The 20,522-nt window shown below is 46.1% G+C and overlaps 1 protein-coding gene across 2 annotated transcripts in view; it reads left to right on the top strand.

The window, feature by feature from the left end:
* Nucleotides 1-3,655: 3,655 nt before the first annotated feature.
* The window catches only part of LOC140907855 (vasoactive intestinal polypeptide receptor), a 177,033-nt gene continuing 160,166 nt past the window's right edge, over nt 3,656-20,522 (top strand). The window contains exon 1 of one of the 2 annotated variants that reach the window (XM_073334767.1): nt 3,656-3,944. In XM_073334767.1, the coding sequence (XP_073190868.1) occupies nt 3,888-3,944 (57 nt within the window). In that variant the 5' untranslated portion in view covers nt 3,656-3,887. The remainder of the gene's footprint in view (nt 3,945-20,522) is intronic. The other variant, XM_073334769.1, reaches the window with a different exon arrangement.

Genomic DNA, 20,522 nt, shown 5'->3' on the forward strand with positions numbered 1-20,522 from the left:
TAGGTTTCTGCCACCAAAGTTAATATGTCATCTGATCAGGAAATTATGGGCCTGATCTGCAGCTGGTGTAAATCAATGTACACCAGCTAAGGGTCTGGCCCCAAATCTTTATAATAAAAGACAGTGGGCATATCTAGAAAAACCCACTGGAGAGAACTAAAATGTATGGCCCCCTTATGTCCATCAAGTCTTTGACAATACGTAAGCCTTAGAAGAAGGCCTCCCGTTTATAGTACTGCTAGCCAATTGTGCAATTCTGTTGATATTGAATTGATAAATGAATAAATTGATAAATGATATTGACTGATATTTGTCTGTCTCTAATCTCCATGCGTAGAACAACGTGAAATGCATTTCATGGTTATCCTATGGAATGTTATGCTATTCGGTATTTATATGCACCAGTAAAAATGCTGTGGGGATGGTAGCCCAGACGCACAATGCTTGCCTGGGCAACGTGTCTGCTCTGGAAGCACAGCCAAAGGGTGCATGGAACAGACAACACAATCTTCAGCAATCGAATGCTGGTTTTAGGCATGATTCTGTTGTTTCTAAAACTTCTTGTGCGGTCTTCTTTCTAGCTATTAGCAGCAGAACACTTCATTTTTTTCAAGCAATATCCCCCAAACCAAACAGTTTAAGCAGTATTTGTCTGGATAGAAAGCTATTACATGTTGGGGACTTCCTCCCAGTAGGACCCTAGGGTCTGTCCTAGGGAAGGAAAGAAGGTTGAGCTAAGAAACAGCACTGAGGGAAGCTAGCACTGGACCAGGCATAAAGGCCTGATCCAAGACGAGCTGAAGTCAGTGGAAAGCCTTCCTTTGACCTGAACAGGTGTTGGATCAGGCCCTCACTGAAAGATTCATAGCGGAGAGAGATGAAAAAGGCCAGCCTAGCTCACTAAACCCACCTACTTCAAAAATGCCCCATTGCAACCAGTGGGGCGTTCTGCTTAAAAATCAGTGTCATGATGTGGCTTAAGGTTCGGACATCCTCTCCTGGTGAGGTCCAAAGAGTCACCTTTGCCAGCACCTCCCCAGTTCTACCCTCCAGGGGCACAGCTTTAGCAGATGCATAAAACCCTTCACTTAGCATGGTTGGATGGGTGCATTCAAGTGGAAAAGTTTATTACTAACTTTGAGATCCATTTACGAGCTAATAGGCCATTCCCTTGTCATTTTATAACAAGGCCTTATTGTTACATATTCAAAGAACTGTGCAATTAATGGATGCAAATACCTTCTCGTCTCTCTTTGCGATGCCGGTGACTGTTACCCTCCAGGAAAAACAAAGCCAATGAGACTGGAATTTGTCATGTCAAAACCAAAAAGGGCAAATGAAAAAAACTCTTAGAAAGCCCCCCTAACATTTCAAACCTTATTCATGCAGCAGAAACGGAAGAGGGGAAAACAGCACAAACAATATTGTTTCCCCCTTAGCTAGTCATCTTCAAAGAGAAAAGAGATTGTTTTCCCTAGCATGTCAGTCACAGTGAGTAAAAGCAATTAAAAAAACAAAACAAGTCCATCGGAGCCAGGGAAGCTCTTTCTTCATTTCATTTGCCAAAGCACTCGGCCGAAGGAGAGCCCTGATCCACCAAAGCGCTTCCCCAATAAATTACGCTGGGAGTGGTAGCTTTAGAATGTTTAACTGAATGGTGCTAAGGTGCCAGGCTTCAGAGTTTCCTGAGTGCATGGAAAGCATGACTCCTGTTTCTGTCTGTGGTGTATGTTTATAGGAAGGCCGAGGTCTATCCATTAGCCTGAACTGGCGCAGCCAGTAACATAAGAAAAAAGAAACAATGTAAGATTGAAGCAACAGCAAGGATCAAATAGTGCCTGGCCCTAGATTGGGAGGCGGGTGGGAGGGAAGAAGATGCAAGACTTGCCGCGACAGCTAATCATCCCTGCACTCACCGAGGTCTCCTTCCTCCTAGCCCCTTCTGAAATGCAAATCACCCCAAGGGGCAGGGGATGAAACAAGGAGTGGCCATTACACTGACCCCGTCTCTCTGAACATGCCCATGAAGTTTGCTGATTGCACTGGGGGTGTGTGTGTGAAAAAGTTGCATCGTCCATGCAGTGGGTATATGCCCCCTGCATAGCAGATTGCTCCAGGCTTCCTCTTGGAGCAGTGTAGCTTGTATTCAAGGCTCTCAAAGTACTTTACAAATGTTAGTTGATTTCCCCAGCATCATTGGAAGTAACCCAGGACTCCTGGTGGTTTTTCTTAAAGCCCCAGCTCATGGAGTCATGTGATTAGGTGAGACTCTCAGCTTCCATTTTTTAAGGAAGTTTGTAGCCCTCCTGTTTGTGGAGAAAAAGCTGACACTGTGAATTGTACAGGCTCAGAATTTAGAAGGCAAATAAAGAGAATCCCCCATGTTTTTTTAATCTCAGGATTTTTAAGTAAAATCTCAGGATTTGCGGGGGGCGGGGAGAGTCTGTCTCACAAAATGCTTTTGGGTGGTGAAACCAAGGTATGCTTCCTATTTCATAGATGAGTAAATGGGCTCTATGTAGTTGTTCCAAGGTCACACAAACCATTGGCAGAGCTTGGAGTAGCAGACAGGTTGTCTCTTGACCACCACACTCTTCCTTTCACCAGGGCATTTAATCCCTCTATCGGGAAGCTCCACTCAATAGCCCTTTGTTGATTCTCCAAACCCGGAGCGTGACCTGCTGGGGCGTCTGTGTTGCAGGTCCCACTGCTGAGCCAGAACCACAAGTCCTAGGAGTTTCTGCAGCACCTTGGCTCATCAGCTCAAACTGTAGCAGCTCCTGGTTTTTGCTCTGCTGGGGTCCCCCCAATTTCACCCCCAGTGTGTCAGCCAAGAGGGCACCCCCCACATGGGCCCATGCCAGACCGGACCAACCCACTGTGGGCAAGCCTAGAAATCCAGCTCTGAGGCCCAGTCTCTCGCTCAGCTCACAGAATCATAGGGTTAGAAGGCTTTCAGAGGGGCAGCCCTATTAATCTGTATCAGCAAAACAACCAGGAGCCCTTGTGGCACCTTAGAGACTAACACATTTATTTGGGCATAAGCTTTCGTGGGCCGGAACCCACTTCATCAGACTGCCGGGGTCATCTAGTCTAACACCCCGCCAAGATGCACACCCGACCTCCCTGCCTCAGTTTACCCAGCTATAAAATGGGCCGACACGCCCCCTCTAGGCAGCGGGAGAGGGGAGGTTTAATGAGCTCGCTCCCCGACGCGCTGGGATTAGCGTTAGGTGGAGGCCGAAGCGGGGCTCGTTTCTTGGAGCTCTGCAGGGGGGAAGGCGCAAACAGGCAGCGCCCCTGTCCCTGTCCACACGGCCGGGTCCGCAAATGCCCAGGGACGCGCCCAGCTCAGCATCAAGCCGGGACCGAATCGTCTGAACATCCCCTGGCCCGGTTCCGCTGCCCCGGATCCATCGCTCCAGCCCCGCTGCGCCCCCTCGCCTCCCCCTGCCGCGCTGCCTGCGGTCGGCCCGCGCCCCGCCGGATCCCCGCAGCCACCCCCCGGGGCACCTGCCTGCTCCCATTGGCCGGCGCGGGGAGCCCCCCAGCGCCCGTCCGCCCCAGCCGGAGGGCGGAGCCGCAGGGCTGGCCCCAGCCCGGCTGCGGCGTGAGCCTCCTCCTCCTCCGGCCCGGGATTCGCTGCGCGGAGCGCGGGGGGAGGCTCCCAGTGGCACCGGGGCAGCGCGGAGGAGCGGGGATGGCTCGGGCTTGGCAGCGCTGAGCCGCGCCAGGTGCGTTCCGCCCCCGGGATCCCGGGGAAGGAAACACCCAACTTCAGCCCGGGCCGGGATCCGTCTCCCGGGGGACCTGGCCTGAACGCCCCGCGGCAGGCGTGGGGGCGCACCGGTCCTGGGGGGCATCTTTTCCCCTCCACCCCAGCCGGCATGGAGCCGCCAGCCGCCTGCCTTTGGCTCTCGGTCTTCAGCTGCCTCCTCGCCTGGGTAAGTGCACGGCCCCGGAGCGCCTCCGTGGTGCTCCGCTCCGCTCGCCCGGTGCCTTCCCGGTGTGCCCGGGCGCAGCTGAGCGCTCGTCTTCCTGCTCCGAGCCGGATCATTCATTCCGGGATTTTGCGGGGAGAAACTTTCGCCGACTTCCGAATGTTGTGCCTGGACGTGCGAAGGGGCAGGTTCGTCCCGTCTTTCTGCCCGATCAGTCTCGGGACGCGCAGGCACGGGGCTTGTCCTGCGGAACCTGCAGGGAAAGGGGCTCTGAGGGTCACCTTAGTTTAGTTGGGTTTTTTTGGCGGGGGGCTGCCCGAGGAGGCTGTTTCCTCTTCTGCAGCATTTGCTTCTTGGAAAGTGCCTTGACCTGGAAAAGAGCTCAGGGAGGGGGAAATCGGCTAGAGAGCTGCGAATAATGGGATGAAACTCGGAGGACTCTGAATGTTGGGGCAGATCGGTTTGGTTGTGGAATACACTTGGGTGCAAGCTGCAGCTTTCAGGTCATTTGACTCTCAACGGGGCAAAGCACTCGGGTATGTACCGGGTGGGTACGCCAGTGCCTGGAACTGGGTGCCCCTGATAGCCTAGTGGGGCTTGTCTGTCTGTCTGATGTCCACCATCCCCGTTTCAGGATCAAGCCTCTAGGCTTGCCCGGCTCCCTCCGCCCCCGCAGGACAATGCAGAAGCCACCCGGGAAGTTACTTCTCCAAGTGTTTGATTATTTGTGTTATTTCACTGTCAGTAGGAAACCGGGTCTTATTGGAATATTTAACCGGGGGGCTGCTCCTTAAAGCTTCTCTCCTTGCACCGTATTCAATGAAGCTAATTGCTGTATTTTACTGAGGAGGATTGAGAGGCAGCTGAGGCTGCATTTGCCCCCTTAATTCAAACCCTGGCTTGCATTCATTCCCTCTCATAACCAATAAACCCGCAACATTCCTTCAGCGGCACCCTGTTGTGGTGGTGAGGTTGCTCGGGGTGACTGGGGTTAGCCCTTGTTTGCTGGACGGGAGTCGGTTTCATTTGCTCGCTGTCCCTTCAGTTCCATGACCGAGTTTTCCCCTAGAAGCCAGTCTGATCTCCCATGGACAAAGTCAACCCAATTCAATGGAGACAGGTTTCAGAGGGGTAGCCGTGTTAGTCTGTGTCAGCAAAAAAGAGGAGTCCTTGTGGCACCTTAGAGACTAACAAATTTATTTGGGCATAAGCTTTCGTGGGCTAGAACCCACATTATGCCCAATTCAATGGAATTTCACAGCATGGGCAGAGCCACCCAACCCTGGCTTTTGCTTCTTTCCTCTGTCATATGGCTCTCCCATGTCCCCTCTCCTCCAAGCCTGTGAAATGAGACAGTGAAACAAGTTCTGTTTTTGGTCAGCTTGGAATATCCAGCATCTTCCGTTCCAAAGCCCAGGTGGGTTAGATTTTCAGAATAAATTAAAGTCGGTGCTTTCCTTTTGGAGAAGGACATAAACAGCTGGTGTCCTGCACTTGAGCTGGGGAGCAAACGATGAGGGGAAACGGGGAATTCATGTAAGCACAGGGATCCGAGCCAGATCCTGCTCCCACTGAAATCTATGGCAAAATTCTCATTGACTTCAATCCCAGAGGCGTGAGGAAATCATCTGGGGCCCGGTCTTGGAAACACATAGGCACAGTAGCAACTTCACTCCTGTGAGCAGTCAAAGAGGCTGCCGGGGGTGCTGGAACAATTTGTATAGTGGGGGGTGCTGAGAGCCATTGAACCAAACTGTAAACTCTGGATATCATGGAAGCCACTTCAAGCCAGGGGGAGCAGCAGCACCCCCCGCACCCTTAGCTCCTATGGAGGCTACCCCAGTTACTTGTGCAAGCGTTTGCAGGATTGGGCCCTTAGACTGTAAACCCTGTGGGTGGAGACAGGGTCTTTATCTGTGTTTCCTACAAGCACTAACCTCCTGGTGCTCTGTGATTAATAAGAACAAACCATAAACTAGCGGCTCTTCTGGGTCAACCTTGACTTCCTTTTAACTGTCTGTTTCCTTGTTTTGCTACATCACTGTTTATTTTCTCATTGTAGTGCAATGATCATTGATTTTTTCCCCTATGTTACTTTCATGATATTTACCAGACTTTGCTAGACCTCAGCTTCTATTGATGGGGCAGACAGAATAGTGCCCGAGATCAGCTTTTCCAAACGCCTTCGCTAACATATGAATGCTGAGCCTATTGCTGTAGAAGGGGTGATCTCAGTGTTTGAATGCTAAGGAGAACTCCAGAGATCCAAAGAGTTGCAATGCATTTCAGAACCAAAGCTGAAACAGCGATAATTTTGCCATGGGATCTGGGATTGCTTAGTGCAGTTTTCCTTTTAATTTCACTGTGATGATTAATTGGTCTGTCCTTGAAAAGTTTTAAATAGCAGTCCTGCTCTGGTCAGTATGAAACAAAAAGTTCAGTGTCATAAAACTATTGTAGCCAGGTGTTTTAACTGCTCTTGTAAACTTTCCCCTTGCTGCTACATAACTCAGACACTCAGACAGGAAAACCAGGATATATAACTTCAAACTGTTGATTGACTGTCTGCTATCCTGCCTCTTGCAGCAGCCAGTGCCGAAGGCTTCAGAGAAAAGCAATAGATATCTTTTCATTTACCTTTGATTTAAAACCAGGGTAATGTCACTGACTTCAACTTTCCAGTGGTGTAACTAAAATAAGAATCTGGTCAACTGAGCCATGAACATGACTAGTGGAAAGTATTTTGGCATGTACGCGTCGAATGAGATTTCAGTCATTCAAATCGCTCTGCAAATTCCACTTTCTTCCAGATTCAAAGATCAGTCTGGGCTGGCCAAATTGGCCAGTGTAGTATAAACTGTGTTGGGCCTGTTTCACCTACAGAAATGTAGTTAAACCAGAGTAAAATTGATGTAAGTGAATGCCAAATCAGGCTCTATGTTTTTCCAGTGCTCAAATTGCAAATTAAGTGACCCAGGATGATTCCATACATCTGTAACCCGCACCCATTTAGACTTGTGTGAAAACCACTGGCCAACTTCTGACTCTTTCATTCCACTACTCATTGGTAGGGGGGTTGATGAAAATGTATATAAAGAAACCGACTCTTTCAAAGAAGATCCATTGTATTCACTGTCCTTAGAAACCTTTATTGTAATTCCAGCATCTTTCTGAAGGTTGCTATTACCATCTGCCGCACACACGTTGCAACTCCTCATGATAACAGAACCCTTTATAAAACTTAAAATCCTTGATTTTTGCTGGCCGTGCTACAAAGCTGCTCTAAGAGGTATTATATGTATGTAAACATTGATCATACACAGTGTGTGGTTGAAGTTTTTCAAAGATAATTGAACACCCAGTTCAATTAACTAGGTTCCTTTGACTATTTCAGCCTATAGGTACATGCACTGAATTCTGTTTACATCATATATATGCTTTTTAGAACATTATGGTTAGAGGTTAACAGAGCTAGAGAAAATTAAATGCAAAATGGAGTGGTAGGGGTCGTACTTGGAATGAACATTAGCAGAATGTTACTCTAGTCCACAGGCACTTCAGCCCTGGTTTTCAAAAGATGATCATCAACCACCAGGGATCGCGAGTCCTATTTTTTGGTCAGCAGCATGAAAAATACTGAGAGCCAAATAGGGGGAGAGGGTGGGTGGGGTGGTCGGAGCATACTGGGAGGGGAATGGGTCCATGCGAGGGTCTTTCTCCCATGAAGTGGTCTGCGGAATGGAGAAAGAGAGAGGACTGCTGAATTGCAATATATTACTGTGCCAGATACCACTGGCATCTGGAGTCAGATGGGACCATGGACAGAGAATCTTGCCTGATACTCTGGCAGGCAGGTTGTGTGTGTGTTTCCGCCTCAGTTTCTTTGTACAATCATTTTTAAAACATTATGAGCCAAACTAGTGTAACTTCAACTCCGTTGCACCGGAGATGAATCTAATCCGACAGGAATTTTTTTGCCTTGAGTTACGGTGACCAGATGTCCCCTTTTTAAAGGGACAGTCCCATTTTTTGGGACTTTTTCTTCTCTAGGCGCCTATTACCCCCCACCCCGTGTCCTGTTTTTTCCACAGTTGCTACCTGGTAACCCTCCCTTGAGTACTAACTATGCAAATCAAATGATTAACAAAAACGAACAGATTTAACAGGCCTTCCTCTCTCTCTTAAACCAGTTCACACTGGTATAACTCTATTGACTTCTGTCTAGGTATAAAGTCCTTATCACTGCAGTATCTGAGCCCCAGTCTACACAGGGGGGGGTGTCGACCTAAGATACGTGAATAGCGTAGCTGAAGTCAGCATATCTTAGGTGAGGACGGCGGCGAGTCGACCGCTGCCGCTCCCCCGTTGACTCCGCTTCCTCCTCTCGTGAGCTGGAGTTCCGGAGTCGAGGGGGAGTGCGTTCAGCGATAGATTTATCACATCTAGACAAGACGCGATAAATCGATCCCCGATAGATCCATCACTACCTGGCGGATTGGCAGGTAGTGAAGACCTGCCTGAGTGTCTCACAGGCATTAATGGATTTAAAGTAGAAAGGTATTATCCTCATTTGACAGATTGGGAACTGAGGCCTGGGGTAAACTATGACCCAGGTCCTCAAAAGTATTTAGGCACCTAACTCCCATGGGAATTAACATGAATTAGGTGCCTAAATACCTTTGGTCATGCCACTTTAAGGTCCAGATCCTCAGTGCCATATAGGAACTCCGTGTTGGAGTCAGAAATGGACCCCAAGGTTTCCTGAGGCCCAGTCTAGTATGCCTCCTCTAGGTCATCTTTCCTACCCTCCTGTGAAGTTACTTCTGATTTTCACCATTGTAAGTGAGAGGAAAATGAGACCCAATAAGTGAACAGAATGGGTAGAAAAGGGCTCTGGTGATGGACCATGGAGACTTTACCCCTGGGCTACTGGTTCAGATCAGCCCATACAATTAGTGACCAAACTTCAGAGCTAGCTAAGATCACATTAGTGGCATATGTGATCTTCCAGCTACATCCGAGAAGATGTTCTTGCACCCAGGCCTCATACATGATCTATATAGACCTGTACATATAAGAAACACTATGAGTGGTCTGTATTCTCAATACTTAGCCTGTAAACTTTGCAGAACAGGATCTGAATTTCTTTCATTTCTGTCCATTACAATGGAACAGTGGGCAAATGTCCACAGAGGGAGAAAATATCACATTGCAATTGGTACTTGGCCCTCTTCTTGACATTCTTAGAAGGAGCGGCCAAGTACAGAATGGGCCAGTGAGAACCTCTTCGTCTTGGGTTTCTCTAGGTCGCAGCTGCAGTAATGAAAAGCCACTTCCAACCTTTAGTGCTGTATATGTTCTGAACCTCAGATTGGAGAATCTTTAACTCATTGTGCGACGAGTGTCAGAGGCAAGCCCACTTTCCAAACGCAACGGGTCCAATGCCACTGTCATGCCAGCTTCACGCTATTGTAATTCTGTTGACTTGAATGGAATCACTCCTGACCAGCATTGGTGTCAGGGAAATCCGAATCCAGGGCCCAGTCATTTTGCTTTAAAAAGGGAAATGTGGTAAATGTAGCCTTAAAAGTGTGGAAGCGAAATGTGTAGCCCAACTCATTCTGAGGCTGGGTGGCCCTATTCACTATCTGTCTGACTCATGATGAGAAGGTTTTTCATGCAGAGGAAAGTGCTTTGTGACTACAGAAATCTCTCTTCTGGTTAGCAGAACTGAAACTACTTGGCAACAAATCCTCTGGTGCATGCCATGATCACCAGGAAAAGGGTGATTGCAAAGAGGGAGAGGGGGGAGGAAAGTTCTGACCATTGTACCATCATCCCAGTGCTTGTACATCTGCCCTACATCAGTTTAGGGGAGTTCTTTCACTGTTAGGTGAACATTTTTCCTCGTAATATTTCCCTGATCTTGCATTCTCCATGCACTCAAACTCAGAGGGCCTGATCTTCAAAAGTACTGACTGCCCATAATGTCAGTCAAAGTAAATGGGAGCTGTGAGTACTCTGAAAATGAGGCCTTGGTTGACTTCATTGGAAGCAGGATCTGATCCAAGGTATTGAACTAGGACCTAGGAAGACAAATGATAGTGATGATTACATTAGCCCTCATCCAATATTAAAGTGGTTATTTGCACAGCAGAGAAGTATGGCAGGTGTGGACCTCTGTTTATAGGTTAAGCAATCTTCTGTTCCTCACCCCTCTTTGCCTGCAACGTGCTGCTGGTTCACTTGGTTTTATGCTTGACTGCCACAGATCCCTGGATGGTTTCCTTCGCCTCAGTTTTCCCTTCTGTGTAATCAGGATAATACTTCTCTCGCACACAGGGAGGACTAATTCATTAGTGTTCACAGAGTGCTTTGGTGGGAGGTGGGAGTTTGAGGTGTGGAGTGGTGTTGGGGAGAGGGATAGCTCAGTGGTTTGAGCATTGGCCTGCTAAACCCAGAGTTGTGAGTTCAATCCTTGAGGGGGCCATTTAGGGATCTGGGGCAAAAACTGGGGACTGGTCCAGCTTTGAGCAGGGGGTTGTACTAGATACCTCTGGAGGTCCCTTCCAACCCTGATATTCTATGAACTGCTAATTGATTGATTGCTTTGCCAAATGCTTCCTTAATCCCTGGGCAGTCCCTTTATTCACTTAACTAGATAAAATTGGATTGGATCAGGATTGTGTTTTAAATGTTCTAAAAGCATCTAGAATGGTAGATATAAATAAGTGCTAAGTTTTATTCTAATAAGGACGTTAATAATAATAAAGGCATTAGAGTTCCCGTTACTGAAACTAGAACATGATTCAAGCGCTCTACAGCCTCCTATCTGTGTCGCAAATTACTTTTAAACTGCTTAGTCCTGTAACTAAAACTGTACAGTGGAAGAGGAGCCACAATCACGATAACAATTACATTACAATAAATGCCAGCCTGATCTGATGTAAATGGCCCATCAGAACATTTATTAAACTGCGGGAAGCAATCTTGGTTTGAGATGTGGCTACGCATACAGGAATTCTGTGAAGGTCTAGTACTGCATGCAGCTGATATTCACTCCTCCCTGTCCTATTTTGCCTTTCAGTCACGTTGGTGTAAATCAGGAGCCATTCCCTCGAAATCAGTGAAGTGACAGTGGTGAAAAGTTAATGTCGTGAAATTAGGTCCTGTAATTTTCAGGCTGTTGGTTTTATGAAGTGCTTTCAGGGACGCAGTTAATGTGCAAGGAACTGTCTATGTGTCTGTGGGTGTAGGGCTGGTTTAAACTGGAATACTAGGGCAGTGCAGGGATAGCATTTTATACCTACTGTATCTCCAGGACCCAGACGTATTTTGGCCCGTATGCGCTATATGTATTTTAAAAACCCACACGTATTTTATGCTAGAAAAAAACACCATACCCAATCAACTCAACATGGTTATTGTAAACATTACTAAACTGTGTCATAAGTCACATTGCATGCATTTTCTTATGCCCAGGGAGTTACCTATCCTTCCATGTTCACCACATCTGTCCCGGGCAGACAGAGCTTTTTATTTGGATTCGCATTCAGGTAGCCGAATGAAATCTGATTCGTGTGGGATTTTTTTTTCTTCTAATAGATTTCACAGATGGAATGAAAGATCGACATGGAGACCCTAATTCTACTTTGATAGCAAATTGCTGTGAACTTCAGGATAGGAACAGGATCAGAGAAGAAAGTGTCATCGGGGTAGAGTGGGGTGAAACGTTTCAGATGAAAGTTTTATTTGCTGAACAATGCAGATCAGGTTGACCGAAACATGTCATGAATTTGTGTCAATTTCACCAGATTGGTTTTGGTAAAAAAAAAAAAAAAAAAGACCTAAAGGCAGCTAAAAGAAATCTAAACATTTTGTTTCATTACTTTTGAAACAAAACATTTTGATTTTTTTATTACAAACAAATTAACTTCAAGTTTATTTTAAACTCAAAGTTTTTAAAAATTCAAAAATGAAATGTTTTGGGATTTGACCTGAGACAATTTTCTTTTTTTTTTTTTTTTTCAATTGTTTCATTGGCTGCCAAGTTCACATTTCAGGATCAACCCAAGACAATTTTTGTGTGTGTGCTGCAAACAAACAGCAAACTGAGTCATTCACATAGCTCTCATGCGCACGCATTTTGATCTTATGCCAGTCTTAACTGGCGTAACTCCATTAACTCTAACAGAGTGACTCTTAATTTACTTCCATGTAAGTGAGAACAGAATCAGACCTATAGACTCCCCTCTTCCTTTCTGGAACTGAATATATCAGGCCAGTACTTCAGCTGGTGGAAATTGGCATAGTCCCATTAGCTGCAACACCGATTTACATTGGCTCAAGCTCTCATGCCTTATTCGCAAAGTTTCTTTGTTCAATTTTATGAGCCTGATTCTCTTCTTCTAGTTTTACAGTGGTATAATTCCAGGGACTCTGCGGGAATTATTACTCCTGATAGTCACGTGTAATTCGCTATAAAATCAGACCCTAAACATAGGAATCATCACACATTTAAAAATGTTACCTGGAAAGCATACATCTAGAACACACTGGAGATAAAAATATCAAGAATTTTGTGTCTCATCTGTAAAACCTGAATGTGCAGAATATCCCTTTAAAATATATTTCTTTGGGTCGCAAACATTATTCTGTATTTAAGAGATGTTTTTAATGCATAGTCTATATCATAACCAACAATTACAGATTTGCTGTTATTCTATTGTTACTGTGTCCATAATAAATGTCCTCATCTGTCTAATGTAAGCAATCTAAGAAATTCCATACAACTAACTACATTAGAAGAGCATTAAGGTTACAAAGCACTGAAAAGTGAGGAAATGTCAAAAAATTAAGGCAGCCCATGCAACCTTAAATCTACCTCTTTATTACGTGCATTACAACAGACTTTAATGACATGCTCACATAATGTTTTGTTTTGGCTGGGCCCCTGATTTATTCAGTGCATAGAGTCAAAAGTGGACTTTGTTTCCACTATTTCTTGAAAACAGCCAGACCATTTTGGCTCAAAGTTTATGTACAAATAAATCCATTCCCGGGCCAAGAAAAAACGTGCCAAGTTTGAACCCAAAGGATAAAAATCTGTTGAAGATCTGTTGAGCATCTGAAAATGACCATTTAGAAGAAAAAATCTTGTGTGACGTTGACTCTAGACATCCTTACACGTTTAGCTTGGAATAGGATATAGATCAGGTGCACCATCATTTATCATAAGCCTGCACCATCCTCGGTACACCTGTGACTAAATTCAGCCCCTGGCCTAAATGCAACTTCCATTGAATTCACTGGGAGTTGCACCTGCTTGTATGAAGGACTGAGTCTGGTCCCCACAGAGAGCATCCTTATACTTGCTTTGCATACCCAGGCCTCAACCTCAGCTGTGGCCATATCTACGGAGTACAACTGAGATGTTGGAGAGGGGGTGTGTGAAAGCTATTTCTCAGAGGGCTGCACTGAACTACTTGGGTCTAGGTATGGCTCCTAGGGAGGATCTGCCAGCTAGGGATTGCTGGAGCAGTGTTGTCCAGCCAGGCTCCCTTCCCTTCAATAATCCCGATGCCCTCATGCTGAGGATTGCAGGGGTAGTGTTGGAGCTAGGTCTGTTAGTCTCCTCTGATGGGAGAATCCCCAGCTCGGGAGCTCCACCCCTTTGTGGTACACAGCAGAACAGGGCTCGACTGAATCCACACTGAGCTAACAGAGGCCAGTGGTTTATTCATCGTGGCTACAGCATTGGACTGGGACTCTGGAGACATGGGTTCTATTCCTGGTCATGCTGCTGGGTGATGTTGGGCAAATCACTGCCCCTCTGTGCCTCAGTTTCCCCATGTGTAAAATGGCAGTAATGATCTCCTTTGGGAAGCGCTTTGAGATCCACTGCTGAAAAGACCTAGGCATTATTATTGAACACCAAATCAGTGCTAGTTACTCTTCTATGCTGCTTACACCATTTTCTGTCTCGCTCGCACCCAATATGCAACCACTATTTAGGTTGTCCTTGATTTTAGCCTTTGCGGCCTAAGCATTATAGGACCATAGGATGTCCGCACAGCAGACGTATGGTCTTTTTCCACCTGGAAAAATCAGCAGCACAAAAAAGTCTCTGTTGAAGCCATTCCTGGTTTCACCGGAGTTTGGACGGAGGTCAGAAATCACGTGAAGAATTACTGCCATGCCGAGGAGTCTCCAGCTATGCTGCCTGCATTTTTCAGGCATGATATTAAACAGTTCTGCAGTGCTGTGTGTGGCCTAGCTATGCCATGCATCTAATTCCATTGCTGAAATGATCCCCTCAACTGTATTTTGCTGTCAGTTCTCTGGGATCCTCTTGTTTCCAGATGCAATGCCTGGGATGGCAGATTCCCGTAGCTTGCAAAATTTCTCCCTACAAGGCTTTTCCCTTTCAGCATCTCTACTCCACGGATAGGGCAAGCACTGTGCGTCTGCTTGCCGAGGAATTCTTTCCATATGACCCCTCACTCATGAGTCCTGTCAGGGAAATGAGCGTTTGTGCCCTTCTTTTAGCAACAAATATATTCTAGCTTGTCTCCAGCCTCACTCTGTACAGCGTCATTCTTAGTGTGCATTGATCTTGGGAGCAATACTTGGGATACTTTTTGCAGGGACAGTGGGCCAACTCTTACGGGATGTGAATCAGCGGAGCTCCAATAAAGTCCATCGTCTACAGACATACGCCAGCTGAGGATCTGGTCCATGGTGTTCACTTATTATTATTTTGAGCCCTAACTCCCTTACCGGAACATACAAGCTTGGTCAGTGTTGTGGATGGGAAATCCCCAGGGGACATCCAGATGCAGAAGGCAGTGATGTTGGCACTTCAGCAGGTCGCTCTCTTTCCTTTGAGTCTCAAATGACCCCTGCCCCCCGAATACTGCTAGGGGAACACTATACTGCCAGAGGCATCATCTTCTGGATGACACAGAGCTGACTTTTTTTTAAATCCTGCAGCCTCACGACAAGGATAAGACAAACCCAAGGACTTATTGCTGCACGATCTTCCAGAAGCACAAAATTCTCTTGTGGGAAAATAGTTAAATGACAGACTCATGGATTATAATGTTCAAAAGGAAATAAGCCTCAGGCAATTCACAGGGACTTATTAACTCTGGAACGCCAACATATGCAGAATGGAAAACAACCGAAAATGGGGACAGAAAAGAGAGAGGGGTGGGGCTTGTAATGACTCCAAGGAGAGATTCTTTGTGGGATTTCAGATCCTACCAGCCAATGAACACAGCAGGCAACTGGCGTTGCAGTGAATTAGATACTGTTGATAAGATCTGTGCACGTATCCGCAAGGTGCCAGGTTGGTATTTAGTGTCTCCGTTTGTTATGACTGTGGAATGAAATCTTCCTCCAGAAGGGCAAAGCTGTAACTCATCTGAGAGTATCTAACGGGAACCCTGTCAGCTCTAGCTACACGGGACCAGGTCCTGAGCTGAAAAGGGATGCACAAATAGCTTTGCAACACCTTCTGTGCTCCCCTGATTCTCAGGCCATCCTGGTGCTGGATTGGTGCCCCACAGGAATCTTTCCATAGCCAGATCTGCCGCCTTAAGGACAGCTTAGCTTTGGAGAAGCAGCACTAGTGTATGGGGAAAGTGAGGCTGCAGCCACCTGATTGAATGGGTTTGTGTCCCGGCCACCTTCTCGTATAACAAGGCAGCAGTAAAGTCTTGCCTTTTATCCGTCTACCCCAGAGGCGCTGGCAGGATTTGTTATGGACAAACAAAAAGGCAACTGTGTGTTTGACTCCAGTTCCCTTCCACTCCCTCTGTTTGATGACAAATCAATGACACATTTCACTGTAGCTGCCTGGATTGGGTGTTACACCCCTGGCATCTTGGAGTTCCTGTGTTTTGTAATTATTTCCTCTCTGCCAATATACCACTCAGGCTTCCTCAGCTATCGGCTGTGAACACAAACCCAAAATATATAACACAGCCATTGGATGCAGCCCAGCCAGCGGGAGGATGATGCAACTAAAAATAAATGCCCACATGCCCTGCAAAGCAGCCAACAGCCAGAAATCCGGCATCTACTTGGCGTGGGGCTTTAATTAACAGAGAGAGGTCAAACCCTACGCTCAGCCGCTGTAGGGGGCACAGGACCGGGACTCAGGAGCCGTGGGTTCAATTCCTGGCTCTGCAACACAAACTCTGACGTTGGGCATGTCCCTTCATCTGTCTGCGCTGCAGTTCCCCAGCTGTAAGAGAGGGATAACGAGGCTGCCTTTCTCCTGCTCTTTGGTTAGACGGCAAGGTCTTTGGGGCAGGGACTGTATGTAGAGCACCTAGCACAATGGGGCCCCAATCTGCACTGGGATGTCTAGGGGACGTCTAGCCCATGGCAGCAAGCCTCCCAGCCTGGGTCAACAGACTCGGGCTCACACTGTTGTGCTAAAAATAGCTATGTAGACATTGGAGTTTGGGGTGGGGCACCTGGCATTGGCCACTGTCGGAAGACCGGATACAGGGCTAGATGGACCTTTGGTCTGACCCAGTATGGCCGTTCTCATGTTAAATGGACTAACACTGGGCTAAGTGAGAGATCTGAAGAAGTAGTTGTCAGTGGGGGAACCATCCTTAAATGGGGGAGTCTGGTGGTGGCCCACAGGGATCAGTACAGGGCCTGACACTATTCAACTCTTTCCTCAAGGATCTGCAAGTGTAATATAAGAGCTTGGGCTCTGAAGCCTAGGGAGAGGGGTGAGTGCTGTCTCCAGAGCTATTTTTTTAAGGCACTAGTTCGAGGCCAAGCCTGTTGACCCAGGCTGGGAGGGTCGCTGCTTCAGGCAATGTACACATACGCCTAGAGGGTCCTGTAATGAGCATGGCCACTCCGCACAGCAAGAGGGCACCCAGATCAAGTATAACTTTAACACCACTCCCTTGGTTATTACCGTCCACATGTCAAGAGCATTTAGCTGCCATGTTAACTACGGTCTTGCCAGTGATGATGCCCAGTTTGTCATTTACTGTTTCTGCAGAGCTCAGTGTCCTCCAAAGGGAGAGCTTCCTAGACCAAAACTGCCCTCCCCTAAGGGTGGTATTCAGCCCTGTGCATCTAGACACCGCCTTAGTCCTCAAAATAAGACTGAGCAGGGACTCATCAGCAGAGCTGATCGGGAATTTTTCAACAAAATAGTTTTTCATTAGAAAATGCTGATTCACTGAAGCAGAAACCAACAGGATGTGGGAATGGACCAGCTTTGACAAAGCTTTTGTTGGCAATGTTTTCTCAGGTCCGGGATGGAATTTCTGATCAAAGCAAGAGAGAGCATGCACAGCACATCCCAGAATGCTGCCCAGCCTGGTAACGCAACGAAGATACAAGAGACCGAAGTTGAAGTTCAGTTCCCTCTTCTACCCTGAGTCACAGTGGTGACTTGAACTTGGGTTCAACCCCACATTTTGGGGTTCATGCCAGAACCAGATGACTATCGACTATTCAGGGCTGTTGAGTTTGGTTTTTCATAACCAAAACCTTCTGAAGATTGTTTTATTTTATTTGTATTTTTTTGGTTTGGTTTGGTGTTAATGGAAGAAGGAAATTTTTTTGAAATCTCAAAGTTTCACATCCTGCACAAACCATTTACTCCCCAGCTCACCAAACTAGTGCCTGGCCATTGGTGTGGCGCTCCGTCCAGGGATGAGCTTCACTCAAATACTCCAGCTCCAGAGTTACCACTCTTGCTGGGAATTGGCAGAACAGGAAGGGGGATGCTGAAGGAAACAAGGTTAGAGATCCAGGCTGAGGTCAAGTGATATAGGGCTTTAAGTTCCAGCTCCTTCACCTCAATGCAGTGGAAAGCCCATGGAGGTATTACAAGAGGAGAGGTGGGTTGACAAGAGAGTTGGTTGGGAATTTTCCATCAAAACGTTTCTTCAACAGACAAAACGTGGTTTTTGCAAAATGGACATTTTCAATGGTGAAAATGCTGATCTTTCTGATTTATTTTTTTTCCCTGTCAGGAGATGTGAAACATTTTGGACCCTGCCATCATTAATCTCTGCATCAGCCTGAGCTGCTGTGGTACCTCATGGAGGTTGTAGTTCAAGTGGCTCATGTCCCCATTCTCTCATCTGGGCTGGGCTCCACAGGTGGACTACATCTTCCATGATGTCTGGGGGCTCACCCACATGTTTCAGTATTTCCAAATGGACATTTTTTTTTCAGAGCTTTTCATTTTGCGGCAAATTTCAATATTTTGACTTTTCATCCTGATTCAGGATGCAAACAAACGTGAAAGCATCTGATATTCACTTGGGATGGAAATTCTGTTTTTCGATCAACATAAATTGACAAGTTCAATATAGCGGGATGGGAGGTGATGTTAGTGGCAGCCTTTCCGTCAGTCACCATTTACTTTGAAGGCCTGTGTCTCCTTATCACAATCATTCCATCGGTGTCCTGTCCACTTGAACTCGGGTCACCAAATGCACAGTGCATTGCTGCTGATGTTCTGCTGGTTAAATCGAGATGGATTGTTTGCTTCATTCACGGTTTGCTTGTTTCAGCTGGTCAGCTGATGACAGGGAGTCATCTCTTTCCATGTCTGTTTGATAGACTGTAATTTCTCCAGGGCAGGAACTCTCTTCAGATCTATTGTGCTGTGCCAGGAAATAAATAAATATGACTGACAAATATGATCTAAAATCTCAGCCATTACTCAATGGGTTTTCAGGTTTTAACACATAGCATTGTTTCATTTCCAGTAGGGGTGAGGTTTGTTTAGGACCCATTCATTAATGAGACACTGAAGACAGAAGAGCAAGTCCATGATTGAACCAATGTCCTTTTCCACCTCTTCTGTACTGAAGTGCCATAGATCGATAGGATTCATGGGGCCTTTGTAATGTATCTCCAGGCCTTTTAGAGACCAGGACCATTTTGTCATAATTAACATTCTTTTGCCTGTGCAGACATGAATCAGTCAAGCAGCTTGGTCTATTTCAAATCAACAAGTGCTCATGGATAAGATACTGCACTCTGTAGCATGGCTAATGCACATTGTTTCCTTGCAGCTAATAGAATAAATGTGCTCCTGCAGTTTTCCAAACTCTGTCTTCCCCTGGCTGCTTGAAGTCTAATTCCTTTAAGTGCGAGTGTTTCTTGTTGTCCAACTCCATTGCTTTTGTTGTTAGGCATGAATCATAGAATCAAAGAAAAGTAGGGCTGGAAGAGATCTCAAGAGGTCACCGAGTCTATCTATCTGCTCCTGTAGGTGTCTGTTTTGGGCTTCAGTGACTGTAGAAAGCTCCCTGTTTGGAGAAGGGCAGTGTTCCATTTCTCTAGTTTCTTATATGGCCCCCCAGTGCTGCAGTATCTGAGGATCTCTCTTGAGTAAAAGCAGAAACAATCATAGAAATGTAAGGCTTGAAGGGACCTTGAGAGGTCATCTATCCATCCCCTTGTGCTGAGGCAGAACCAAGTACACCTAGTCAAAGATACATCTCTCTCTGGAGATATATATATCTCACATACACACGGGTATGAGGATGAAGGTGCTATTGTGGGGAAAGAGGAGGCAAAGAGATTTGTTTTGTATTTAATTCTGAATGCAGGCAGAGTCATTCTTATTAGACCTGAGCAAACAACCAGTTTTTCCTTTTGGTGGCTGAATTGAAGATTTGTGTGGAGGGGGATTGTTTTGGTTTGACACACAGCAGGAATTTTTCAGCAAACCTAAACCATCAAAACATTTAATTTTGGGTTGAATGAAACGTTTCACTTTGGTTTTGAGAGGTTTTTTTTAATCTGTTTTTTTTTTTAAGTACTAAAATTGGAGTGAAATTTTAAAAAGAAAAATCTAAACGTTTTGATGACAAAATGTCAACATGAAACATTTCAACTCTCTGAATGTTTTGGGGGCTTTTCTTCAACCGAAACATTTTGGCAAATTTAAAATAAATTTACAAAATGTTTTGATCAACCCGAATCTGCATTTTTTTTTTTTTTTGGTCAAGAAATTCCCATCCAAAAAACTTCACCCCGCTCTAATTCTTAGCTCAGCTGTCATAATCTGGAACCTGCTCCTATGGGTGTTCCATCTCCAGTGGACAGAGCTCTTCCTCTGTTGGTTGGCAGTTCCAGTGGATCGTAGCTGTGAAGGGTGGTCATGGTCATAGAAGGAGAAGCGATCTCGGGTAGCTAGGTCCAAGGACATACAGAGCTTTGAATATCAAGAGAATGACCTTGGCTTTGGACTGTCTTCAATGAGTTATCAGTGCAGAGAGAGGATGTTGGGAACGTCACCCCAAATCACCAATGCTACTGAGCAGAAGGGCTCTGTGTCTTGTAATCCTTGCATTTCTGGAAAGAAAATATGAATCTTATTGATTTCCTCCATACTCTTCCAACTTCTTCAAGTTGTTCCAAAACAACCGCAGTCCAATTAAAAAGAGCTTTCCTCTAGAGAAACAGGCATTTCCTGTCTTTCCCTCAAACAAATCTGCAGAGGCAGAAAAGTCCTCTGCTTCCGAGCTTGACAAAGAGGTGGTGTTTGTTGGGATACGTAAGGGTTAAGCAGAAAAC

Source organism: Lepidochelys kempii, chromosome 2 (genome assembly GCF_965140285.1).
Source record: "Lepidochelys kempii isolate rLepKem1 chromosome 2, rLepKem1.hap1, whole genome shotgun sequence".
Classification (NCBI taxonomy): domain Eukaryota; kingdom Metazoa; phylum Chordata; order Testudines; family Cheloniidae; genus Lepidochelys; species Lepidochelys kempii.